This window comes from Lagenorhynchus albirostris, chromosome 20 (genome assembly GCF_949774975.1).
Source record: "Lagenorhynchus albirostris chromosome 20, mLagAlb1.1, whole genome shotgun sequence".
NCBI lineage: Eukaryota > Metazoa > Chordata > Mammalia > Artiodactyla > Delphinidae > Lagenorhynchus > Lagenorhynchus albirostris.
The window spans coordinates 2,870,284-2,896,093 of record NC_083114.1 but is presented as its reverse complement, the minus strand read 5'-3'; the positions used below and the strand labels follow the sequence as shown (position 1 = coordinate 2,896,093).

General features: G+C 57.2%; 1 protein-coding gene, 1 long non-coding RNA gene and 3 other non-coding genes across 6 annotated transcripts in view; 1 reads left to right on the top strand and 4 right to left on the bottom strand.

Moving 5' to 3' along the window:
* LRRC75A (leucine rich repeat containing 75A) overlaps positions 1–21,882 on the top strand; it is a 35,335-nt gene extending 13,453 nt beyond the window's left edge. Inside the window, exons 2-4 of the mRNA XM_060135895.1 lie at positions 10,350–10,478; positions 17,791–17,906; positions 19,883–21,882. Coding sequence (XP_059991878.1) covers positions 10,350–10,478; positions 17,791–17,906; positions 19,883–20,402 — 765 coding nt within the window. The 3' untranslated portion in view covers positions 20,403–21,882. The remainder of the gene's footprint in view (positions 1–10,349; positions 10,479–17,790; positions 17,907–19,882) is intronic.
* On the bottom strand, positions 21,883–24,250 carry LOC132511998 (uncharacterized). Of its 2 annotated transcripts, none has more exons than XR_009537795.1 (4): positions 24,193–24,250; positions 23,426–23,491; positions 22,944–23,013; positions 21,883–22,250 (listed from the first exon to the last, which is right to left on the bottom strand). It is a non-coding gene; the product is annotated as an uncharacterized LOC132511998 (long non-coding RNA). The 2 variants fall into 2 exon arrangements; XR_009537796.1 differs by lacking the exon at positions 24,193–24,250 and adding an exon at positions 23,712–24,108.
* LOC132512452 (small nucleolar RNA SNORD65) lies at positions 22,323–22,395 on the bottom strand. Its single transcript, XR_009538179.1, has one exon. It is a non-coding gene; the product is annotated as a small nucleolar RNA SNORD65 (small nucleolar RNA).
* On the bottom strand, positions 23,094–23,164 carry LOC132512429 (small nucleolar RNA SNORD49). The gene has a single exon (XR_009538158.1). It is a non-coding gene; the product is annotated as a small nucleolar RNA SNORD49 (small nucleolar RNA).
* Positions 23,572–23,638, bottom strand: LOC132512431 (small nucleolar RNA SNORD49). Its single transcript, XR_009538160.1, has one exon. It is a non-coding gene; the product is annotated as a small nucleolar RNA SNORD49 (small nucleolar RNA).
* Positions 24,251–25,810: the final 1,560 nt, after the last annotated feature.

Below are 25,810 nucleotides of genomic sequence, written 5' to 3'. Positions count from 1 at the left end.
CTTAGAGGTCGTGGTCTTCATTCACGCGGAGCTCCTCTGGCTTCTCCCCTTGGCGGCTTCCTGGGGCTGCATCTCCCTGACAGCACCTGGCAGTTCCCGTCCCTCCCCTGGGAATCCCCGAGGCAGCCAGAATGTCAGGGGGGAGGGGACACGGAGACCGGTGGCCCAGGCAGGCCAGTACTGCAGACTGTGTCCCTCCCCCGGAAGAGTGGCCTCTGATGTTCCAGAGGAGGACCGCGTGCGATCACTGCCTCGTTATCGCCCCGCGCACGCGGGCTCCGGTGGCCTCAATGCAGCTGTCTACCTTTTCTGGTTAATATGCGGAGCCTGCTGCCTGCTCCTTCCCCGGGCAGGAGCCGTAGCTTCATGCCTGGAGGAGAGAGACAGACACAAGCGCATTTCCTGCAGGGCCTTCCTCCTGGGAACAGGCCCAAAACCTGGAACTTAAAAGGCAAGAGGGTGCTCGTGGTTTAAAATAGCGAGTGCGTGGCAGCCTGCTGAGTGGCTTCCGCCTAAAATACCTGCGGAGACACACCAAAAGCAGATGAAAATTCCTGAAAGCCAAGAAAGGTGGGCGGCTTGGGAGGAACCCCTTCCAGCTCTGAGACAGATGGAGCTGCCCCGGAAGCTGAGACCTCCCAGAGGAAGGGGAAGCCCCCTTCTCCCCAGTCGGAGGGAGTCGTCAGGCAGCTGCCCCTTTCCCACGCGAGCAGTGATTCGGGGGCAGAAACAGTACTGTTGAGCGCTGCCCTCACTGCACCTCCCCAGGCATCTGCGTGTATTTGGAGAAAGCCACCCTCAGACGCTACCTCCACCAGGCAGGCGGGAGAGAGGGAAACCCGCGAGCGGTGGCCGCTGGCAGTCCAGCGTGGCCCGTGGGCTCAGCCAGGGATGGGGAAGTCCTGGGATGTGGACACCACTGTGGGTTTCCACAGACTCCATCTTTGGAGTTTTGGCGGCCCAGGCTGTGGAGGTGGGCAAAGATGTCCCTTGCCAAGGTCAGAGTCACATTAGCTCAGTGTCCGGGGTGTGGTCCCCAGGCTGGGCTCCTTACAAACCAGAACCTGAGAGGTGGACTCAGCTCTTATCCAGGGAGGCAGCCGTGGGACAAGGTCAAGATTCTGGTTAAAATTCCAACGTATGGGTGTGGTTTTCACACCAACAGGCAGTTACTCGACAGGAGCTGGGTGTCCTACAATTCAACTTGATTCTGATGCTCTCTACCCAGAGGTGGTGTCCGATCCCACAGGTTAAGGGGATCCCACAAGGCAGCTCCCCACTTCAGACTCTAATCACAAGTCCAGGTTGTTACCCGTGCTTCTGACCAATCAGCTATAGGTTGGAGGTTCTCACGACCCTCTCCTTGGGTTGGATTAATTTGAGTGGCTCACAGAACTCAGGAAAACATTTTACTCACTAGTTTATTATAAAAGGATGTAACTCGTGACTTCCCTCGTGGCGCAGTGGTTAAGAATCCACCTGCTGATGCGGGGGACACAGGTTTGGGCCCCAGGAAGATCCCACAGGCCGCGGAGCAGCTAAGCCCGTGCGCCACAACTACTGAGCCCGCGTGCCGCAACTACTGAAGCCTGTGTGCTGCAACTACTGAAGCCCGTGTGAACCTAGAGCCTGTGTTCTGCAACAAGAGAAGCCACCACAATGAGAAGCCCGTGCACCACAACAAAGAGTAGCCCCCGTGCGCCGCAACTAGAGAAAAGCCCGTGCACAGCAACCAAGACCCAACACAGCCAACAATTAATAAATTAAAAAAAAAAAAAAAGATGTAACTCAGGAGCAGCCAGATGGGAGAGAGGCACAGGACCAGGTGTGGAGAAGGACACGGAGCTTCCAGCCCTCCAGGTGTCCACTCTCCACACCTCCCCGTGCTCCCTGACCCAGAAGCTCTCCGAACCCCACACTCCGGAGAGTTTCTGGAGATTTCATCACATAGGCTCGACTGATTACCTCGGTCGCCATTGGTGACTGATTCTCTTCATCCCCTCTCCCCTCCCTGAGATAGGGACGGGACTGAAAGTTCCAACCTCTGATGACATGGTTGGTTCCCCTGGCCCCATCCTCAGGTGACCAAGGGGCCTTCCAAAAGTCACCTCATTAACAAAAATAAAGTCATTAAAAAAGTCATGTCTGGGTTTCCCTGGTGGCGCAGTGGTTGAGAGTCCGCCTGCCGATGCAGGGGACGCGGGTTCGTGCCCCGGTCCGGGAAGATCCCACATGCCGCGGAGCGGCTGGGCCCGTGAGCCATGGCCGCTGAGCCTGCGCGTCCGGAGCCTGTGCTCCGCAACGGGAGAGGCCGCAACAGTGAGAGGCCCGCGTACCGCAAAAAAAAAAAAAAGTCATCTCATAACAAAAGACACCTTTGCCTCTCTCATCAGTTAGGAAATTCCGCAGGTTTTAGGAGCTCTGTGCCAGAAAGAGAACAAAGACCAAATATCTATTTCTTATTATAAATCACAACATCACACTAGACAGATGTGGATGGGGTCTCACTAGATCACCCCTCCTTCAGGGGTGAGCAAGTGGGGAAAATAACCCTGTGCGTCGGAGAAATACTGTGGAGGCTGGACCCTGACTCTGGAATGATCTACGGCAGGATCCGGGGGAAATGAACCTCGTGGGAAAAGAACAAAATGCCACGAAAAGAGGCAAAAAAGAGAAAAAAGGGTGAGATGAAAAGGGAGATCGATGAGCGAAATAAGAATTGCAAGGACTCGAAACGCTGGCCAACACACAGTCCTGACTGGAAGCGGTGGGAGTGGGGTTGACGGTGCCAGACATGAGGTCAGTGGCAGAAGGCAAACCCGGCCCGTCCACGGGCGTGTGTTACGGGATGAACACGAGAAGAGGTCAGCTCAGAAGGCGCTCAGAGCCGGCATCCGCCCTCCTGATGAGACAGGCTATAAAAAGGTCCATGTTTGTAGATGGAATGACCCCAACACTGAAGGTAAATTCAAAGAAAACACCCACAACCAGATACACAGTGGTAAAAATTGTAATAACCAGGTGTGGCAGGCAGAAAAACAATGGCCAGGAACATGTGCTCCCTCGTATCTCAGGAAGGTGTCTGTTTTTGCCTGCCTAAGTGGCAGGACCTTTTTTTAAAATTTAAATTGTTGCAAAATGCACATCACATACAATTTACCATCTTAAATTAACCATTTCTACACTTGAGTATCGTTAAGCACATTCACATTGTTTTGCAACCATCACCACCGTCATCCTCAGAACTCTCTTCATCTTGCAAAACTGAAACTCTGTCCCCAAGAAACAACTCCCCAGCCTCTCTCCCCGAAAGCCCCTGGCACCCGCCGTTCTACTCTGTGTCTATGAAGTTGACTTCTCTGGGTACCTCATATGCGTGGAATCATCCTTTTGTGACTGATTTCTCTCAGCGTAATGTCCTCAAGGATCGTCCACAGTGTGGCATATGTCAGATCTCATTCCTTCTTATTCCATTGTAGACATATACCACACTCTGTTTATCCATGTGTCTGTAGAAGCTGATGGACACTTGGGTCGTTTCCACCTTTTGACCATTGTGAATGATGCTGCTATGAACATAGGCGTAGAAGGATCTGTCTGAGTCCCTGCTTTCAGTTCTTTGGCATATGTACCCAGAAGTGGAGTCGCTGGGTCATACGGTAACTCTGTTTTTAATTTTTTGAAGGATCGCCGTGGTGTTCTCCACAGTGGCTGCACCACTTCACATTCCTACCAGCAATGCACCGGAGGTCCAGCTGTGTGTCCATCCTCATCAACACTGGCATCTTCTGGTTAGAGTGGGGCTGGCGGTGGCTTGAGCTAAGAACTGGATGAGCCAGAGAAGTTGATTTGATTTGTATTAGGAAGGGAAGGGCTGGGTGCTGAGAGGGTTTGCAGGGTCGAGATGAGCCGCTGAGGGACAGGTGGGGTCTTGGGGGAGACACAAGGAAGGGATGTTAGGAGTTTTGGTGGGCTGTCATGAGGATGCCCTTTTGGTGACGTTGTGAGATTGTTGTAAAGACATCAGCTGCTTTTCGGGCTATGCTGTATGTTGAACTGATGTTCTTGGGAAGGGGACCGTGTGCTGAGACCATCCAGGAGAGGCAGCTAGAGGTTATTGGCAAAGACAATCCCATGGATGTCTGGGCAGAAAAAGCAGCTAAAGACACAAAACCCAGGCTGCCTCAGAGTCGCCTGCCATGCTGAGTACCAGGGGGCTACCGCGTTTTGAAGGTTAGTTTCTCTCTAGCCAGGTTGCCTTCAGGTGCGACGTTAACATAAAGGATTTTTCAGGTAGGCTAGAGCTCAGAAAATAACCACCCGTGTATTCATTCTGGATGACGTTCTCCGGCAGCGACGGCATGAGGTGCAGGTATGGGAGCAGCTCCAGGGAAGGGCTGAGCCGTGGCCCTGAACGCTATCGCAGTCCCAAAGACGTGCAAATCTGTGTTCAGACTGAATGCAAATGGCCAAATTTTATCATCGATAGAGTGCCTTTAACAATTAAAAAAAAAACTCACAAATTAAAACAATAAGAGCAGTGACCTGGATCTGAAATCTCTGATTATACCCATAAAGGCCAAGAAGAGGAGAGGCTGGCGGTCAGGCAAGTGTCAAAATTCCCCGCTGACCCTCCACCCCAAGCGCTGCCGAGGTCCTGGGGGCCCCCTCTGAAGCTGCCCGGGGTCCCCACGGTGCCAGCTCACTAGTTCGGGGCCAGCCCCCGAGATTGATATCGCTTCTGCTCCCAGACACCAGAGACGAGCTGTGGGCATGGGCGGAGCTTCCTCTCCCAGACGCCCCACCCCGCTCCCCCGCCAAAACCACACCCGCATCAACAGGGAGCCTCGCTGAGGGTCGGAGTGACGGGAGAGAGCACAGCAGGGAAGCTGCACCCTCCCTAGGGGCTCCCTGGCTCCTCGCCTGGCTCAGCTTGGCCCCCCATGCTTCTAGCGCTGCGGTTCTCCAGCTGTTTTCGGTATCAAGAGCCCTCTTTATTTTTTCTAATTTAATTGTTTTTGTTTTTGTTTCTGGCCGTGCTGCGCGGCGTGCGGAACTTCCCCAACCAGGGATCAAACCCACGCCCCCTTGAGCGGAAGCGCAGAGTCTTAACCACTGGACCACCAGGGAAGTCCAAGAGCCCTCTTTATACTTTTTTTAACTCTTTTAAATTGAGATATAATTGACCTATAACATTGTTTAAGGCCCACAGTGTATTGACTTGATACATTTATATTGCAATGTGGTTGCCATTGTTGCGTTAGCCAACACCCCTGTCTTGTCCCATAAATATCACTTCTTCTAGTGTTGGTAACAATAGTTTTGTTGTCTTTCATAGTTGTACTGTGTATTAGTCTCCAGGACTTATTTTTCTTCTAGTTGCAGGTATGTACCTTTAAACACCGTCTCCCATTCCCCTACCCCCCAGCCCCAATCCACTCTGTTTTTCGGAGTTCAGTTCTTCTTAGGTTCCACATATAAGTGAAATCATGCAGTATTTGTCTTTCTCTGACTTACCTCACTGAGCATAATGTCCTCAAGGTCTATCCACGTTGTTGCAAATGGCAGGGTTTCTTTCTTTCTCGCGGCTGAATAGTATTCCGTTGTGTATGTAGACCACAACTGCTATATCCAGTCTTAGGTTGATGGGCACTTGGGTTGTCGCTGTGTCTTGGTTGTTGTGAATAACGCTGCAGTGAACATGGGAGTGGAGATATCTCTTTAATAGTACGTTTTCATTTCCTTTGGATATATACCCAGAAGTGGGATTGCTGGATTGTATGGTAGTTCTGTTTTTAATTTTTTGAGGAACCTTTATACTCTAAATTATGGAGGACCTCAAAGAGGTTTTCTCTCTGTGGGTCATATCTTATAAATGCTATCTGCTGTATAAGAAATCAAAACAAAAATATTTTAAAGATTTATTTATGCATTCATTTAAAGTTAATAAGCTTGTAATGTGAAAGAAATTTTTGTGAAAATAACTATATTTTCCAAAAGAAAAAATATAGTGAGAAGAGCGGCATTGTTTCATAGTTGTGTGACTCCCTTTCGTGTGTGGCTGGCTTAGTAGAAGACAGCTGGATTCTCACACGCACTGCTTCTGCATTCGGTGTCTTGCAGTAGGTTGTTCTGGTTGAAGTCTACAAAGAAAATGTAGCATCGTGCTGCTGTGTCACTGGAAAAGAGGCCTTCACAGAGGCCCTGGAAGGGTCTTGAGGACCCCCTTCACACTTTGAGAAATACTGTGAATCTCTGCTCGCTTTTTGGAAAGCCGTACCCCTCACTCTTCCCACTGGAGTGAGTCCCCAAACCTGGTTCTTCAAGCTTCAGTAACACGGGAGCCCCACTTCTTCGAGGTGACACGTGCTTGCCGTTCACCCTCTTGGTCGCAGGCCAGCGACACTGTCCGTGCCAAGCTGCCCAGAGCAGTGACTCGGGCTGGTGTTCCCAGGTTTTCTGATCGGGGACGGACCACACGCACAGGTCCCAGAGATAGTACCATTTAGATTCGCAATGAGGAATCCAGGAGTCTCCTCAGTGCCTGGTTTTTGCAAGGCAGGCCAGCCCCTCCAAGGCCAAAGCAGTTGCCCGGGGCAGCCTGGAGGAGCCGCACGTGGATTTGGTTCTTCCACCCCCGCATTCCCCCACCCCGACGGGCAGCCAGGGCAGAGCGGAACACTGAGGTCCCTGGTGGGCAGGGTCGGTGGCACTGTCAGTGCAGTCATGACACATTTGTCCCCAGTGTGGGTGACAATGTGGGTGGCTTGGTGGGTGATATGGAGAGGACACCAAGGACGCCAGACGTGGCCCGAGGCCCTCAGGACATGTGAGGTGTCTGAAAGCCGCACAAGCATTCCGGGGGCCTAGGTGGGGTCGAAGTAAAGGAGTAAAGCGATAGATAAAAGTGCAGCAGCGTCTGTCGGGCCCCCATCTGGGTCTCCCTGTTGCAGCTTCTTGTAACCCGGAGCCCTGGGACCTCCGGGAGCCCCACCCCAGCTGGAATTCACAGGGCGGGCGGTGGCCATGACTCACACGTAACTTACCCAGAGCACGGGAGCAGAGCCACATCTGCCTTCCTGGGGAGACCCCCTCCCTACCCCTTCCCTTCCTCCCACCCTCTGCCCCCTCCCCAGCCACAATTCCATGACCCCAGACAACAGCAGCAGCATGGAGAGAGGGACCCACTGTCAGCAGGCTGGGCGCCCAGACTGACAGGGAGGGTGGGGACATGCAGGGCGGGACGTGGCAGGGGGCCGGGGTGGGGGTGGGGCTGGGGAAGGACAGTTTACATCTTCCCACACCTGCCCCAGCGTCCTGGGTTAGCAGCTAGGGTTTTCTTGGTCCTTCCAGGATGGGATGGCCTCTACTGGCCTGGGAAGGAGGGGAGTGGGAAGACGGGGCAGGGCTGGTAGGAACCCAAGAAACCCAAGCAGCCATCCAGTCCCGGGGTTTCAAACTTCTCTGACAACAGAACTACTTTAAAAAACAGAAACAAACAGAAACCCTGAAGGGCAGCCAGAGAGCTGTTCTGCGGAGAGCTGGGCCCAAAGCCTTGGGCCTCTCTCCATCATCATCAGCCCCAAGGTCTTGGGACACGGCTCAGTAACTACGAGTGTGGTCCGTTTGCCCATTTCACAGATGGGGAAATGGACCCCAGGGGGGAAGAGGTCTCTCGTCCACGTATTGACAGCCTGAATTCCGCTTCCTATATTCCCAGCCTCTCCTACCACACAGAGGGCAGCGCCGGAGTCTGCACTTTGCTTGGTGATAATTAGCGTCCCCGCGGCCCCGGCACGCCCTGCTGACCGTGAGGCCGGTGTGGTCTGTGCGCCAGGCTCCCTGTCCTGCCCCGACTCCCGGGCTTTTCTAGAGAGAGAGAGAGGTCGTGGCTTTTGTCACGTTCTCAAATGGGCCTGGTATCCAAAAAGAGGCTAAGAACCTCTGTACGTGGCGGGGCGTGGCGGGGGGGGGGGGCACCGAAGCGGGAGGGGCGCTCAGCTGGTGATTCTCTTCCCTGCGGAGGCGTTACCCTGTGTTACTAGGTTTATGTCCCTCGCCCACCTGTGACGCGGGGTCACCGTCCCCATTTTACATACGAGGAGGCTGAGACGCAGTGACACAGGTAGCGTGCCCCGGATGCCTCCCGAGAGGCTGAGGGGCCGGACAAGCAGGGTGGGGACAGGTCCACGGCAGGATTGGACCTGTCCGCAGCCTGATCCGACGCCTCCCTCACCGCGTCCACGCCAGACCGTGTCAATTATCTCCGCAGCCAGAGAACCTGGCGCCGGGCACGGCTGCTGCCTCTGACGCTCATTCCTGCGGAACAGAAACAGCCCAAGGCTGGCCCCTCGTGTCCTCGATGGCACTCGAGACCCATTTCTTCCAACAGGGAGGTGGAGGCAGAGGTCCCGGAACCATTGCGGGGGGAACCCCGCTAGGACCTGGACTCGCGAGGCTCCCCATGGGACAGAGAGCACGGCCCCTCCAGATACCCCAGCAAAGCCCTTTCTCTCTTCGCTCTTAGAAATGTCAGCGGCCAAACCACAGGGCAGCATCCCCGCCCTCCAGCCTGCTTGCTGCCCAGCTCACCCCAGGGGTGGACAAGGCAGATCCTCCCAAGACAGGCCCTAGGCCCACGTGGAAGCCCGCCCCTACCATTCCTGAAATTCTTTTTTTTTTTTAACATCTTTATTACATGCAATTTATTTTTCTTTCTGTGTTACTGAGATATAATTGACTTGGCACTGAGGTTAAGGTGTATAGCATAATTACTTGACTTACAAATATTGCAAAATAATTACCACAATAAGTTTAGTTAACATTCATCACCTCATATAGTTTGAAAACATGTTTTCTTCCTTGTGATGAGAATTTTTAGAATCTACTCTCCTCACAACTCTCAAATATACCACACAGCTGTGCTAACTATAGTCACCAGTCGTACATTCCATTCCTGAAATTCTGACGGTTGGTTAAAAACAAAGTCAGCTGCTCTGAGCCTTAGCTTCTTCATCTGTAAATTGGGAATAACGAAACCCAGCCTACTTGCTTTCGGGGATTTCTAAGAATCACATGGGGAAGGTATTTAGAAAAGTTCAGGATAACTCACCGAAATGACAAGGGAGCAAACCCCGGCTGGGACTCACCTGTCACCACACATTCCTGTCTGCAGGTCGCTGGACCATGGCAACCCGGGCTGGGAGCCTGCCTTCTCTGGGCGGTGATGGGGCAGCTCCGCATACGGCTTGGGGGCCCAGGGGACCTAGGGTGGGGCAGTCCTCAGATGGGAATGTCCTCGTTCTTTTCTGCTCTGTGCAAGGGACCAAGCTAGGAGGGAACCACAGCTCCCGCCAAGGACAACAGAAACTGGAGAGGGGGTTTGAGAAGCGTCAGAAGCCATACCCAAGCTCTTCCACAGACAGAGGGCACAAAGTGTAGTACAACACCCTGGGCTAGAAAACCATCTTTCTTTACTTCTCTAAAGCAATTAATTCTGTTTCAAGCCCCCGCCAGCTTGGCTGGTGGGAAATTCAAGCTTAGCCGTGTCTGGGGGGCCTGCCCCTTTCCTGGGGTTGGACGAGGATCTTCGGGTCTTGTACAGTCCAGAACATTTGGAGCGAGGCCCCGGGGATTAGGACCCAGACCGGTCACTGCTCTTGGCCAAGCCCGTGGGGTCTCTTGCTGGTGGACAGGGGTCTCTGCAGATGCTCCCAGCCCTTGCCTCTCCCCAGGCTTGGGGAACCTCTGCCCCAGAGGTCTCTGCCATGGCCCCCGCCCACCCCGTGCCCCTTGCCTCTGTGCTCCCGCCCCTCCTGTTACGAGGACTGCACTTGACACCCTTTCTTAGGGGGAGGGCTGGTGGGTTTTCTTCTGGGTGCCTAGCAGCTTCTCCTTTTAACCCCACAACTCAGAGACCCAGCCCCCCAAGGCAAAGGAACACCAAGGCGGGGTCCTTAACAGAAGGAGCAGTAAAAATGACCTCAGAAGCAAAAAGAAAGCAAATAAATATCAGTTCAGTACGTGGTCCTGTCACAAAGCACGGGAGTTTTACTATCACGCCGTTTCCAAATTTCGTGGAGAAGCAGCCACCAGCGCTGTGGCCCACAACCCTTGGCTTCATCCTCGGGGGAACTGGAGAGGCAAAGGCTGGGGGGCTATCTGGGGAGGGCCGCCTCTGCAGGGGCTTGTCTGGCCCCCGGGCGAATTTCTGTAAATGCTTCCGTGTGGGATGGGAAACCTCTTTGGAGGGGTCTCCTCCCTGGCCAGGGGGAACTCTGGGCATGTTGGGCGGGGCTCCAGGGTAAGGTGGGGCCTTGCTGACCTCTGGGCATCCTTCCCTCTTGCAGGACCTAGGCATGGAGTCGACCTCGCTGGACGACGTCCTGTACCGCTACGCCAGCTTCAGGAACCTGGTGGACCCCATCACACACGACCTCATCATCAGCCTGGCACGCTACATCCACTGTCCCAAGCCGGTAGGGTGGCCGTGGTCTGAGCCAGCGAGCGCCAGGGTGTAAGGGGGGAGCTTCCTGGGCGGAGCAGCCCGGTGCCCGAGGCGGGCAGGTCACCCTGCCCTGAGGCCCAGCATTCACGGCGGAGGCTGCGTACCAGCACCATCAGCGCTGGCCTCGTTTGGCCCACTGGCTGCAGTAAATCTGGATTCGTTGCCAACATGTAAACCTCAGAGTATTTCACACAATCCCCATATTAGCTGCTCTTGAAAAATGGGAAGCTCCTCATTTCTACAGGCCTGGAGCTGAGTAGCCACCCCTGTTACATGGGGTCAGAGCCGCCAGGTACGGTTGTGTAGGCTGTACCCTGCACAAAGATGTGTACACAGAGGTGGCAGGGGTCGGGGAGACAGGAGACAGCTTGGTCCAGCCCTCTCTCTGCCCACCAGCCGGGGGCACGGGTGCAAGACTGTGTCCACCTAGAGATGGGCTTTGTCTTCTTTGCACAAAGGCGCTGTGTAAGCAAATGTAGCCGTGGCCCTACATGCCGCTCTGTTTGCTGCAGTCCCCGCTACGCCCACGTGTCCTCCTCTCTGAGGCCAAGTGTCATTTTACACCCACCCACTTCACTCCTGTCCACTTCCTGCCTGGCTCCGAGGCTCTCCAGCCTCCACGGGCGCTGCCCAGCCCCTCTGGGTCTGGGGGATCTGCTCCTCTTCCCTCTGGCTCCACAGTCCAGGCTGGGACCCAGGCAGGGACAGGAGGGCCAGGGCAGGGCAGCTCCACACTTGGGCTTTTCTCTCTGTTTTGGTTTCTTCTCTCCCGTCCCTCAATTTCCAGCAGCTTCCAAGAGATGCACTTCCTTGCAGCAGGAAGGAAGGGGCAGGAAGCCAGAGCAGGATGGAGGAGTGCCTGGGGCGGCCTCCACTTCACAGCAGGACCTAGGATCAGGGCGAGAGGCGGTTCCCAAGCCCACGCCGCACCTGGCCCGGGCGCCCAGGGCTGGAGCCTTGCTCTGGGGTGGTACCTCCATCTGGGGCTTTGTCTAGGGCCTTGTCTCTGGCTTCTCTCTGGACTGCCTGGTGTCAAGACTTCAAGGTGGGGGGCTGGCCATGGAGGGCTGGGAGCCCGTCGGGGCAGGTGTGGGGTGGGTTGGTGGAGGGATACAGGAAGAGGCAGGGGTGCTGGGCTCAGACGTGTGACAGTAATGAGTGTCCGCAGACTGGGAGCCCCAGGGCCTGGGGCCGAGGGGCTGGCGCAGGAGCCATGGGGGCCGGCTGCAGCTGGAACTGCCCGCTTCTCGTTCAGGGTACACCCGGCTCTCCTGGGGAGCTGGGACCAGGCCGCAGGAGGCCTTGTGGGTGCCAGACCCCTGCCCTTTCCAGAGCATGGGTTTAGTTGCCCGCAGGTGAGAGGAGTGACAGATGACAGGGCACTCAGAGCAGCTCAATAGGAGAGGACTGTTTTTTATGCCCATCTTAGAGTTGAGGAAGACGAAATACAGGTGATGAAGCGATCTGAGAAAGGTTACGGCCCAGGTGAGAACCCCAGCGTTTGGGCCCCACTGCTGGGCAGGGCAGGCCAGCGCTCAGGTGCTGGATCTCTGGGCCATCAGTGCTCCGTGGGGCTCACAAGGCCCGGGCTGGGCTGGGGAGGAGGGGCCTGTTTGGGGGCAGTTCCAGTGCCCCCCTCCCTCCACGCAGGCGGGTCTGCAGGTGGCCAACTGCCCATGTCGACCCCAGGAAACAGGACAGGGCTAAGGGGCTGCGGGCTGAGGCCAAGGGGTCCTGCACTGGGGAGGGCTAGAAGGCCATTCATAGGTGGTTTTGCTCAGGATCCTACATCCAATTACCATTGACTGGGTGGCTAATAAACAACAGACACTCATCTCTCACGGTTCTGGAGGCTGGAGGCTGAGACCAGGGTGCCGGCCCGGGCAGGTTCTGGGGAAGACGCTCTTTGTGGTTTGCAGGCGGCCACCTTCTCCTTGTGGCCTCACGTGGCAGAAAGGAGGTGAGCTAGCTCTCTGGTCTCTTCCGATAACCCTCGTGGCCTCATCCAATCCTAATCACCTCCCAAAGGCCCTCCCTCCAGACAGCATCACGTTGGGATTGGGGTTCAGCATATGAACTGGGGGCGGAGGGGGGACAAACATTCCATCCATCGCACAGGTGTAACCTTCTCAGGTCACTTAATTAGCTGAACTTCGTTTTCCTCAACTCGAATGTGGACACAGCCATGCCCTCCCCTGTAAAGCTGTCTCCAGTGCTCAGTGAGGTGATTTACAGGAAGCATGGGCGTGTGCCCGGCACGGCCGAGAGCCTCGTGCCCAGGAGCTGAGGTGTAACCAGTCTGTGGGCGCTGACCACGTGCCAGGCAGGGTGCTCAGACTTAGCAGGTCAGTTGTGGGACACAGAAGCAAGAATGTCGCGGCCTCAGGCCCAGCCCCTGTGGACTCAGAGTCTTGGAAATCAACAGGCTGATCGCCAACCCAGATTTCCAGAGGCAGCCAGAGTGGGGTCCACCCCGCTGGAGGCCTAGGGCCTGGCCAGTCCCCTCCGCGTACCCAAGGCCACGTGGCAGGAGAGGCCCTCTGGAAGGACTCTCCCAGCTGGGGTTGAGGCATGGGTGGGAGATCCTGGCTCTGAGGTCCCCAAGCTGATGATGGGGGCGGCCTCTGCACACACACACACACACACACACACACACACGCACGCACACCCACGTGAGCTGGCTCAGGGCTAGCCAGGCCTTGCTGCTCGGACCTCTTTCATCTGAGAATTTCAGATCAGCCCAAGTGTGTGCCAGGAGGTTGTAGACAAAAGGGGGGGCGGGGTCTCCCTTAGCCGTGAGAGGGGACGAAGAAAGTAGCCGTTTCTGGTCCAGCTGCTGGGGAAGCATCCACAAGACACAGAATCCTTCCCACTGCTAAGACGACCGCCTCGAATGAGTCCTGTCTATTTTCTCAACCTACCAGAAACCCCCTCCTGTAGCCCAGCAGGGTGCGGGCCGAGACCCTAGACAGGGCTGGGTCCGTGCCTGCCCGCAGAAGGGGGAAGAAGCAAAACCCCGTCCCGCCCCTGACTGCGTATTGATGAATCCCAAGTCTGTATCTGCAGCCTGGCTTTAGACTCAAAAGTCTCCCCACTCCTGGACATTTCCGCCTGGGTGTCCCTAAATCCCCCAGAACAAATCCCCCTGTCAGCGCGGATCATGTCGCGGGAAGTTTTAGGAACTCCTTCCTTCCCACCCAGCACGTCTGTTCCATCATGTCCACCGTCAGGCTTCCCACCAGCAGACACTAAGATGAGGGTGTATGCTCAGTGATTTGTTGAGGAGCTCTCCCAGAACCACCTTGTGTTTTTTTTCTTCTTTTATATTTTACTGTATTTTCTATTGCTGCATAGCAAGTCACCCCAAAGCATGGTGGCTTAAAACAACAGACATTCACCATTGATCCACCTCTGCAGGTCAGGAATTCAGGAGCAGCACAGGCAGGGGTTCTAGTCAGGGGCTCAGGACATTGGCCCAGGCTGCGAGTCGTGGTGGCTCGACGGGGACTGGCAGGGTAGCATGGCTGCTGGTGGGAAGCCTTAGCTCCGAGCCCCGTGGCCGGTCCACAGGACTGCTTGAGCTTCCTCACATCAGGGCAGCTGGCTCGCCCCAGAGGGGGTGATCCCCGAGAGCAAGGGAGAAGCACAGTGTCTTCTATGACCAGCCTCAGACGTCGCATACTGTCCCTGCTGCCGTAGCGTATTGATCACCCAATCAGCCCTAACGCAGTGCGGAAGGAGGCTGCACCCTGCCAGGAGGCCAGCGTCCATGGGGGCCGACTTGGAGGCTGGCTAAAGCAGGGCAAGAGTGAGAAGAGTTAATCCTGGGCCTTTCTGTCCTGCCCTCTAACCTCCCTCCCGTTAGCTGAGTCGCACTGACAGCCAGGAGCAGGAGGGCCGGGTGGTGCCGTCTGTGAGAGCTCAGCCTTCCCAGCACAGAGAGCGGGGTGGGGAGTGAACAAACAGCCCAGCACAGTCTCCAGATCTGGAGCGGCGTCCAGGTGCAGTAGACAGGGCAGTCATGTCTGATGACTGAGTGAGGAAGCCTTGGGTGCAGAGTGGTCAGGGCTGTGCTTGCTACACTTCTTGGGGTTGGGGGTTGAAGACGGCAGGGGAGTCGGAGGGACACGGTGACCCGGCCCGGAGGGGCCTGCAGGTCTGCCGTCGGCCTCTCTCCCAATGGGTCAGTGAGTCCCTCAGGCAGGGTCTTCTCCGAGGCCCGCGGTCAGCGGCACTGGGCCGATGCCCAGTGTACCCGACTTGCGCCACAGCCCCTCCCTCTCCTTCCTTCTCCACGGGTGGGAGGGAAAGCTGCAGATTCCGCGGCCTGCCTCGAGCCAGGAAGAGGACTTATCCTTCCCGGTGGCAGCCAAGCTTGAAAGAGGCACTAGAACCCCAAACAGCACAGACACCTGCCCCCCTCCCTCTGCTCCACCCAGCCTCACTCCCCGCCCCCCGTACCCACACCTCATGGCTGCCCGGGGCTCCTGAGTTGACTTGTCAGTGTTCAGCCCCCGAGGAGTCTTGTCCCAAGTCGGGACTCCCCCAGGGTCCGCCTCTGGACCGGTCAGCTGTGGCTTGGGAGTGGGGTGTGGTCCCACAAAAGCGCTGCTGGGCCCCGCGCCTTTCCGAATAAGAGGAGAGGGGCCAGCATCCTCCTCCTTCGCCTCCTTCCTCCCCTTCCTTCCTCATCCTCCACGCTGGGCGACTCCTGCTTAGTCCTCTTCCTGCAGGAGGAGGCCTGGAGGGGGCTTCCGACAGTGATGGGGTTGGGAAAACGTAGGTGGGCTTGCTTGAGGCTTTTCTGGTTTGCAAACGATAGAAGCTACTTGAACCAACCTTTGCAAAAGACTCATCCCTCAAGGGCAGAGCAGAGCCCAGGCTCAGAGCGGCTGCGGGGTTTGGATCCTGACGCCATCCTACACGTCGAGTGGCCTGCCACCCCCTCCACTTCTTGGTGCCTCGGTTCCCGCATTTGTCAAGCGGGATTGTAGGGGCCCCTGTTTCATGGGATGGCTATGCGTTAGTGCCCAGCGTATAGTAGGTAATATAACTCGGTAAAGGTTAGCTGTGTTTCTTTAGTCCAGACGAGCGGAGGGGCTCTCACTTCCGAGGACATTAGCTCACGTTTGGTCTCGGGTCCGCTGTTAAGGGACCACATCTTCTGTCCCTGTTTAGTAGATGAGGAAACAGGCTCAGGTTGGGGGCCTCGCCCTGCGCGCGGCTGCCCCCTGGTGGTAGTGTCGGCGCACTGCGGCGGCTGCTTTGCCGCCTCTTTTCCTGTTTCTTCCTTCCGGGCCTGGAGGGCGGAGGGAGAGTACGTGGCCCCCGATTTTGGAAGCCCTGCGGGAGGTTAGGTTTAGGGCCAGGAGCTCATTCTTCGGCTTTGGAACGGGTGCTGTGGGAGACTGACCACGTTCTGTCCCGGGTGGTCGCAGGGGTGATGCCGGGCAGACCACCACACCCCACCCGCTGGTCCTTCTTGTCTTTCAAGTGTGTCCGCCTGGCAGCACAGGGGAATCACCGGGAGAGCTTTTAAAAGTCCCCGTGCCCGAGCTGCCCACCCATCGCTGCGGGGTGGCCCAGGCAGCAGTGTTGTCTAAAGCTCTGGGTGATTCCAGCATGCAGGGGTCCTGGGTGCAGCCCCTCCCCTTCTCCCTTTGGCCTCCAAAGTTGGCCTTCACCCCGGCCGGCACCGTGACCCTTGGGATACGTTCCAAGCCTTCATGGGATGCCTGAAACCGCAGAGAGCCCCAAACCCTAAGAACACTGTTTTTCCTATACTGAAGGGCAGGTAACATACACAGCGATAATGCGCTGTACAAAGGGATGATTTATGTCCCAGGCGGGAAGGAGCGGGACAGCAGGCAACTTCATCACGCTGCTCAGAATGACGCACAATTGTACACGTCTGAGTTTATTTCTGGAAGTTTCCACTTAATATTTTCAGACCGAGGTTGACCACAGGTAACCTGAAACCTTGGAGGGCCAAACAGCAGATGAGGGGTGGGGGGGACAGCACTAACAGCGTGATGATGATAATGGTAATAATCAAGCCAGCCTTTACTGAGCAGCCACTCTGTGCCAGGCGCCCTGCTGGGCACTGGCCCCCTCACCACATCGCGTTGCTGTCTGCAAGTGGGTTTGCATCCGTGCCTGGTACTTCCTGGCCTTGGCCCTTGGCACTGGACCATCTGGTGGGAGCACACGCTCTGGGCCACTCAGTCTCCCAGGCTTCGGGGACTCTTCGTTGAATCGACTCCCCTTGAGACAGAGTTGGAGCCTCTGAAATCTCTCTGCTGCATCCTTTAACCCAGCGTATTTGTTTGCTGGCGCTGCCATGACAAAAATACCACTTAAACAACAGAAATGTATCTCCTCACAGTTCTGGAGGCTGGAAGTCCGAGATCAAGGCGTCAGCAGGGTTGGTTTCTTCCGAGGCGTCTCTCCTTGGCGTGTAGACGGCCGTCTTCTCCCTGTGTGCTCATATGGCCTCCCCTCTGTACGTCTGTGTCCTGATCGCGTCTCGTGAGGACACCAGTCGTATAGGGTTAGGGCCCCCCGCAGTGATCTCATTTTACCTTCATTACTCTTTAGAGGCCCAATTTCCAAAGACAGCCACATTCTGGGGTATTGGGGATTAGGACTTCAATTTAAGAACTTGGCGGAGGGACACAATTCAGGCCGTAACACCCAGGGTCTCAAGGTCAGATGCTGATGGGCCAGACAGGTAACGAAGACGAATGAACTGGGCCGGAACCACTTGGCGCCTCATTCTTTTATTTTCCCACCGTTGACGTGGGCAGAAGAGACGTGGTAAAGTATTTCACCGTCCCCTTTGCTGTGTGGAATACGCGAGCAAGGACGTTTGCTTGTGGTTGAATCCCCAGCTTCTAGAGCAAGTGCCCGGCACCTAGGAGGTACCCAGCGGGTATCTGTCAGGCGAGCGAGTGAGCATGATAAGGTGGCCCTGGGCATCGGGGAGCGGCAGGGACCGTGGTGACCCTGGGTAAGGGGTCAGCTGTCATCACCTGGAATCCAGACGTCTATAGAAATCTCAGGTTTTTCAGTGATAGCAACGAATTCACAGAAACTAAAACCATCGTGCAGATGAGTTTGCAACCCCTGCTCCCTGCTCAGGGTGGCCACCTTGGGCCCGCACAGCAGGCCTCCCCAGCTCGGCCTGGGGTCCATGCTGGTCCCGCAGAGGCAGGAAGCTGGAGGTGGGGGCCTGGGCTCCCTGCCTGCTCCATTGACTCAGGGACCTGTGGCTTCCTCTGCAGGAGGGCGACGCGCTGGGCGCCATGGAGAAGCTGTGCCGGCAGCTGACCTACCACCTCAGCCCCCATTCCCAGTGGAGGCGCCGCCGCGGGCTGGTGAAGAGGAAGCCACAGGCCTGGTGAGTCGCCGTCACCCGAGGCGGGTCTCCTCCTCCGCCGCCGCCCAGCCACCTCCTATAAGGGCAGCTCAAAGCCAGCTGTGCTGGGCCGTTTGTTGGGGAACAGCACTCCGTCCCGGGCCGTGGGGGGAGGGCAAGAGCGGCTTCGAGAAGGTGAAGTGAAGGGCTGGGGGCCGGGGGAAAGTGGCAGGCAGGATGGGCATTCCAGGTGGGCAGGAGCCCTGGGAGATGCTGGCGGCTGGGCCCCGCTCTGTGTGGTGGGATCTGGGGGTGCGCGCCCGTTCTGATGCTGGGGGAGGGGGACAAGAGGGGTTTCTGATCCTGGTGCGCTGAATGCGGGCACTCGCCCCACCACCTCCCTCCCCCCAGCCCTCCTGATGTCTCCCAGGGGGACCCAGGCCCCAGCCTTGTCCCTGGCGTACAGCAGTGAGGACCCTCAGGGCTTGTGTGGCCCCCTGCACCCTGGGGGCAGAGGGGACACTGGGACACAGGACCTGGGAGCCAGAACAGCACCGCAGAAAGAAGCAGAGGGGAACTGTTGCAAATCACAGAGCGGAGCGGCTGAGGCCCTGAGGCTCTGGCAGGGCCCTGCTGGCGCGCAGGCTCCTCCAGGCCCCACAGACGGCAGGGGAAGGCCAGCCTCCTCGCTGAGCAGAAGAGCTCTGGGCCCCCTTCCCTTCTCCTGGACACCACCCCCCGCCCCCCAGGGCAGGAGAGGAGATGGATCCTCAAGGGCCCTTCCCTGGTGGAGGAAGTCACCAAAGGGGGCGCCAGGTGGGCTGAGGGCAGGGACCAAATGCGGGGACAGGGCAGTTCTGTCTGCTTGTGCGCTAGTTCTGGAGGAGGGAAATGCAGGAGGGTACGCTCTGCTGGGACCCAGGGGCCTCCTGTCTCCCCGGCACACAGGGCGCTCAGTCCATTCTTCGTTCAGAAGCCTTACTCTGCTCGGACACCTCCCCGTCCCGCTGACTGAAACCCACTCAGGCCCAAGTGATGGTCCCCCGCCCGCCCCCGCCCACACACTGGCCTTCCTGCTGGTTCACAGCCATGCTGAGCTCCACCAGCCTCAGGGCCTTTGCACTTGTGTTCCCTCCGCTGGGACTCTTACCGAGCTCTTCCCTTGGCCTGTTTTTTCTCCTAAGAGGCCGACAAGGAAGCCCAAGCTGTGATCCCAGGGCTGCTGATGGTAACAGGTGCTGCGCCCCCTCTAACTCCCTGTCCTTCCCAGGGTTGGAGCCTTGGGGCTCGCCTGGGGTATCTGGAAGCTGGGAGATCTGGGCCCCCGAGCAAGGGAGCGGGTGAGAAAGAAGAGCAAGGGGTGGCGGGCGGTAGGGAGTGGAAGGGGGTGGACAGCAGCCCACACCAGGCTCGGGGCCCCTGCGCCCTCACCCGCCTGCCGTCCCGAGGGCCCCCCCAAGGACCCTCTGTCTGGTGGGGAAGATGGTCTTGAAGGAGGGGCTTCCGAGATCTGTGGCACTCGTGGGGGAGCAGGGAGCTCGGCCCTTCGCCGCCCTCCTGCACAGGGCGCCGTTCTGACTGCGTTTATTATTTCACATGACAACCCTGTGGTACCCAGTTGGCTTCATTTCTGAGGCAAATAACAGGCGCAGAGGTTAAGGAACTAACTAAAGGTCGCATGAGGGACGAAGCCCGCCTGCCGCAACTAAAGATCCTGCGTGCCGCAACTAAGACCCGGTGCAGCCAAAAAAAAAAAAAAAAAGCGGGAAGGAAGGAAAGAGTCCAGTGCAGACCCCGGCGTTGGCCCCAGAATGTCCCCTTAGTCACTGCAGAAACACTTGGGCCTTGCCCTGTGATCCCCAGGCTCTGCCCGCTGGGCAGCCAGGCTGAGATGTGGGCAGTGCAAGGGGACCGGGGCCCCTGGTCTCTGCTCCGCGGGCAGAGGGCTGAGCGGAGGCTGCCTCCGGAGAAAAGCCTGCCCCACCCGCTTGAACCCTGCTGTCTCGTCTCCCCTTCAGCCTCAAGGCAGTCCTGGCCGGGAGCCCTCCGGACAACACGGTGGACCTGTCTGGCATCCCGCTGACCCCCCGTGACCTGGAGCGGGTGACCGGCTACCTGCAGCGCTGCGGGGAGCAGGTGGATAGCGTGGAGCTGGGCTTCACGGGCCTCACGGACGACATGGCCCTGCAGCTGCTGCCCGCGCTGAGCACGCTGCCCCGGCTGACCACGCTGGCCCTCAACGGCAACCGGCTGACGCGGGCCCTGCTGCGCGACCTCACCGACGCCCTGAAGGACCCCAGTAAGTTCCCCAGTGTCACGTGGATCGACCTGGGCAACAACGTGGACATCTTTTCACTGCCCCAGCCCTTCCTGCTCAGCCTGCGCAAGCGCTCCCCCAAGCAGGGTCACCTGCCCACCATCCTGGAGCTGGGCGAGGGCCCGGGCAGCGGGGACGAGGCCCGGGATGAGACTGTGGGCCAGGAGGACCCTGGAGGGGACCAGGAGGCCAGGGAGACTACAGGTGCATCTCAGACGTGACAGGGAGGTGGGGGCCTCTCCAGGGAGTCCTGCTGGGGTAGGATGGCCGAGGCAGGGCGGGCGTTCCCAGCGGGGTAGCGGGCCACCATCTAGAATGGGCCTGGCAGCACCTCCCCCCGACCCAGGAAGCCAGATGGTAGCATCTAGGAAAGGACTGTAATTCCTCTCTGGTCCTCTCCATCACCCCCTCGTCAGTCCACATCTGCCTTTTGGCTCCTCAGCAGTCATCCCTGGCTCAAGAGGAACCAACCCTCAGCTTCCCAACTTGTGGGTGCCGTGTAGGGGCTGGGGATGCTGGAGGCTTGAGTTAATGTGAGCGGTCAGAGCTTCCCCCCCAGAAAAGGAAGTGTAGTGGGGGCTCTGCATCTAACCCGGGATTTTCCAGTCCTGAGTTACAGATATCCAGATGCTGGATGTGCCCCTGATCAAGGCAGGTCGGAATCTCAGCTCCTGGCTGACGGTTGGGGTAGGGGACTGGCTGCTGGAGACCCCAGGAGCCTCATCCCCATCTGGACTGAGGGGTGTCTGCCTCCTCCTTGTGGCGCCCAGGCTCCTTGGGACCAACTTCCCGGCCTCAGCCTCCATTTTCAAGGCTCACCCTTCAGCCTGACCTCAGAGGCCACGGGACCAGCCACCCCCCATACCCTTCAATATTAGGACATCCTAGAAGTCTGGGGCAGACAGTGCATGCCACTCAGAAACCGCACAGCATCTCCACCTAGTGCAACTCCACATGCGTCGGTGTTCCTAGGGTACAGGCCAGAGTGAGCCTTGCTTGCTTTCATAAGGACCCTTTTCCCATAAAATCCCTCCCCATGGAGTCCCCAAAGTAATCCTTGCTACTTTGAGCACATTCCCGAAAACCCAGGCCCACAAAGCAAGACAACTGGGAGAAGGGGAAAAAAATAAACCGGAGGTTCCCAAGGGGAGAAAGCCAAGGTCTTCACCCTACCTTCCCCTTACCCAAGGCCTATGGGTTAAAAAGTCATCCCTTTCAGGCACAATTAGCAAGTCCAGGGAGATTGGGAACCAGTCATTCTTGAGCTAGAGAAAATCATTCTGGGTGCCCAGTGTTGGTGAACCAGACAGAGCCCCTCAGGCAAACAGCAGAGGGCTAGGGAAGCACAGGCTGACATGCCTCCAGCCTCAGGCCAGGTACGTCGGAAGGTGGCAAGATGGGGGTGGGTGAAGAGCCAGACAGTGGGACCTTGCCTGCTGCTGTCTGGGCAGGTGTGGGGTAGGGCTTCAGGAGCTACAGGGAGGCTATGCAGAAGGGCAGACAGAGCCCAGGGGGGCAGGGACTGGACTCACGTGTTACAGATGCCTTAAAATGCTTTGGGATTTTTGCCCCAAGTCTCGAGGGAAGAACAGCTTAGACCTACCTAAAGGGAAGGTGACAAGTACTAATACCTGGACGCTAATATTTGTCAGCAGTGATCAAACTGGACTTTTCCTTCAAATACACATTTGTAAGAACCAATACCAAAGACCATACTTTTATTACATTGTTGATGGTTAACTGCATGGAGATACAAATTTCAGGAAGTTTCCAGTTCAGAAACCTCAGGCTCTCACCCAAGAACACACTTATACAATATTTAAAAGTACAAAAGCTCCTTTTGGTTAAGGGACGATACAAGAAAACTCATGAACTTAGTGACACCAGAAATGCCAGTCCACGCGGTCCCAGAAAATCCATTTCTTGGCTCTCATTGGTAAGAACGTCCCTCTGATACTGAGCACAAGGTGTTTCTACACCAAATGTGGGAGGCCCAGGTTTTCAGGGCCCAAGCTGATGGCTACCCTTGTTCCTTTGGACTTCAAATTCTGCCCCTGCCGCAGCACAGCCTGCAAGAAAATTAAGTATCAGTTAATCTTACTTCATGCTCTAAGAACAGTCATTCACAGCCCAAAAGATATCTTCAGAAAACCGTAGGTTCACCACCACACAATCTGCCGGTAATTCCAGCTTTTTTAGGTGATTTCATCATTTGATATCCTTTTCTGCAAATCCATTTCAACAGAACTAGCTGCTTATCCATTCTACCGTGGGGGTGGTCATTGTGTAGACCAGATCTTACCTCTCCTTGGGCTGGGGTACTGCTGCCACTGCCACCCGCTTTAGAACTCTGCTGTGCTGACCCCACTCTTCAGTGCTTAAAACTTGGCGGGATGAATGAGGCACCCACGGACAGACAGCAGATGCCAAAAGCAACTGGAGGCAGTTCCCATCGTCTTAACCTCCGTTCAGTCACGTTATCGCTAACAGACCCAAGGCTGTCCATCTCTGAGCAGATAAGCAGTTTGCTCAGGACTGTACAGCCATGACATCAAAAGGAACTCCTGGGCTCACTCTGCCGTCTGGTCCAGACATCACGAACCAAAATCATTCTCAGATATTTTCTCAATCATGCTCAAGGGCTGCATCGACACAAAGTATTAGGTCAGCCGGACCTATATCTGGTCCAGCAGAAACTTCACATGAATCAACAGCTAGGCCTCCTCAACCACGAACTTCTCCAGAGCCCAAAGCTAGCTTACCTCGGAGCAGGCCGATGCTCGGGCTCCCGTACGGTGATCACGCGCTGGCCACCCTTCACTAGCTTGCAACCTGGGTGAAGACAGATTATGGGTCACAGTCCAGCCCAGCTTACTCCTGGGCACCAGCTACTGGTGAGGACGCGTGACTGCAGTCAGCCAGGAACTGGTTTCGTCAGTTATCGCTTCTGACGGCACTTCCTATTAGTGATTTCATCAGAGCAGCCAAGCACCTCACCACAGTACCGCCCCAGAGACCTGGTCTCCGGCTAAAACCGCCGTAAGGCATCCGTGTCTCAATACAGATGCGGCTTAGACATAACTAGGGGCCGCAACCTCCTAACCGTTGCAGTTATGCAACGAGGCAGCGCATAATTACGTCAAATGCATGAAAGCGACAACAGGGAGAAGACACTAGGCAGTTATCAGTGCATTTAAGGTTGCAAGACCGACACGGCTAAGTTACAATACTTATTAATCCTTACCCAGACTGGCTCTTAACCTCGGGTAGGGATGCTGCTCCCGTCTCCAAAAGCGAGTGTGTCTACTCTCTGAAACAAAGATTAGGACGTGCATTTAGGGCAGACTCGGGCAGCTACAGTAATGTAAAGCATCAGGTGTCAGCGACTGCGGTCGGATGGGCTTAGAAATCGTCAGTCCTCGTGTCTGACGGCACTTGCTACGGAATCATCAGGATAGCCGAGCAAGCCTCCCTTGCGGCCCCACTACGAACGTCGCTCCGCGCCCTAGGGTGCAGGCAGCCCCGCTTACCTAGTTCTCTCGGGGGGTGCTCACTCCCAACGGCGAGCCCGGGGTCAGGGGTCCCGAGACGGCGGCTGCCCGGCCGGACGAAGACGCACGCGGTCCTCGGGCCTCGGCCCCCAAACTCGGACACAAGGCCACGGCGCCCGCCCTGAGGCCCGCGTGGACGCAGCCGCCCGCCGCCCTCCAGTTAGGCTCCCCGAGGACATCGTTCGAAAAATTAGAAAAGCTCTGGGGCTTCCCTGATGGCGCAGTGGTTGAGAGTCCGCCTGCCGATGCAGGGGACACGGGTTCGTGCCCCGGCCCGGGAGGATCCCACCTGCCGCGGAGCGGCTGGGCCCGTGAGCCATGGCCCCGGAGCCTGTGCGTCCGGAGCCTGTGCTCCGCAACGGGAGAGGCCACAGCGGTGAGAGGCCCACGTACCGCAAAAAAAAGAAAAGCTCTGGCTCCCTCGCCCTTGCTGCCCGCGGACTGGCCTAAACGAACTCACCACCAGCCGCCCGACACCTACGGTGGAAAGGCCCCACAACAACCGTCCCAGCCTCTTAAGCAGTCGGAACATTCCACCCCTCACAGAAGGGAGGGGGATTATGGCAAAAGACTCAACGGAACTTCCAGCCCGTTTAATGGTGCAGGCACCGCCCCCGGACTCCCCCCTCCTGCAGAGCCCATGGTCTCTTCCGAGGCCGTGGAATTCTGGGGCACAGCGAGCCCCAGCGCGCGTGCGCAGGTCCAGTGCGCGCCAGACGTTTGGGGACTTTCCCGCCGCTCCGCCGCCCCTCCGCCCCTCCGCCCCTCTGCCGGGTGGTCCCGAGCGAAGAGTCCGCCGTCGTGAGCTTCCGGTTGCTCCTCTGGAAGGTGGAGCGACGGAGGCCCCAGACGGCGGTTCTGCGCATCACGTGCGATCACGCCCTTGAAACCCTGCAGAGGCTGGGCGCGCGGCAAGTGTGCACACACCGTAGCTGCTTCTGGCCCTGGGGGACGGTGCCGTCTGCTCTCCCCTGCACGAGCCTCTCCAGCCCCCTACGCTCCGACCCCCTCCTCAGTCTCCTTCCTCCGTCCCCTCTCCCTCGGGACTCCTCCAGCTGTGCTCCGTCTCACCAGCGGCGAAACCTCCCTCCGTCCCAGCGTGGGAACAGGCTCGGCTCTTGCCACTTAAAAAACATTCAACCCGTGCACGCGCGTCTTACGAACATACATTACCCTAAGGGTGAAAACTGGAAAAGCGGTAGCGAGACATAGGTTTTTGAGCTGGTTTTAGAAATAAGCGTAGCATTTTAATGGAGGGAGGGGAGGTTTCTAGGGAGAGCCAAGCCTAGGAGTCAGACACACACGAGGTCCACCATCCTGCGCGAAGGATATACTGCAGGTGCCAAGGAGAGCAGGAGGCGTCTGCAAAACCGCGGAGGGCTGGGGGGCGCCAGCTAGGGCCCCCGTGGGCGCCGGGAGCCTCTCAAGCCTTCAGAGACGGGGATAACTTGTTGCCCTTGTGTCTCAGGAAGGTCCCTCAGGCTTGGAAGGGTGGGAACTGCGCAGGAAGCCAGCGGGGAGAGGAGGCAATAATCCACAACCTGAACTAAGTAAGCCCAGGAGCGCGAAGGCTTTGAGAGACGTCCTGGGGTGGCTTTAAGGGGCGTCTGGAGGCTGTGGGAGAGGAAGGACAGGCGGCTGTGCTTGCTGGTGTCCACCACCTCGCGTCTGCGGTGACAGCAGGCACAGCGCCTCGGCTAGCTGCCTGCACCCCGAAGAGGGCAGCTGGGGGGCGGTAGGTGAGGGTCCCTGGGCCCAGGAGAGGGCGGGAGCAGCCCGGCCCCGGACACAGACGTGAGCTCACAGAGACATGCAGACGCCGACCAGCTCGGGCGCCCAGTACCTTTTTATTTTTTTAATTCTTTTTAATTTTATTTTTGGCTGCGTTGGTCTTTGTTACAGTGCGCGGGCTTTTCTCTAGTTGCATTGAGCGGGGGCTACTCTTCGTTGCGGTGCGTGGACTTCTCACTGCGGTGAGCTTCTCTTGTTGCAGAGCACGGGCTCTAGGCACGCGGGCTTCAATAGTTGCGGCACGTGGGCTCTAGAGACCGTTGTGGCGCACGGTCTTAGTTGCTCCG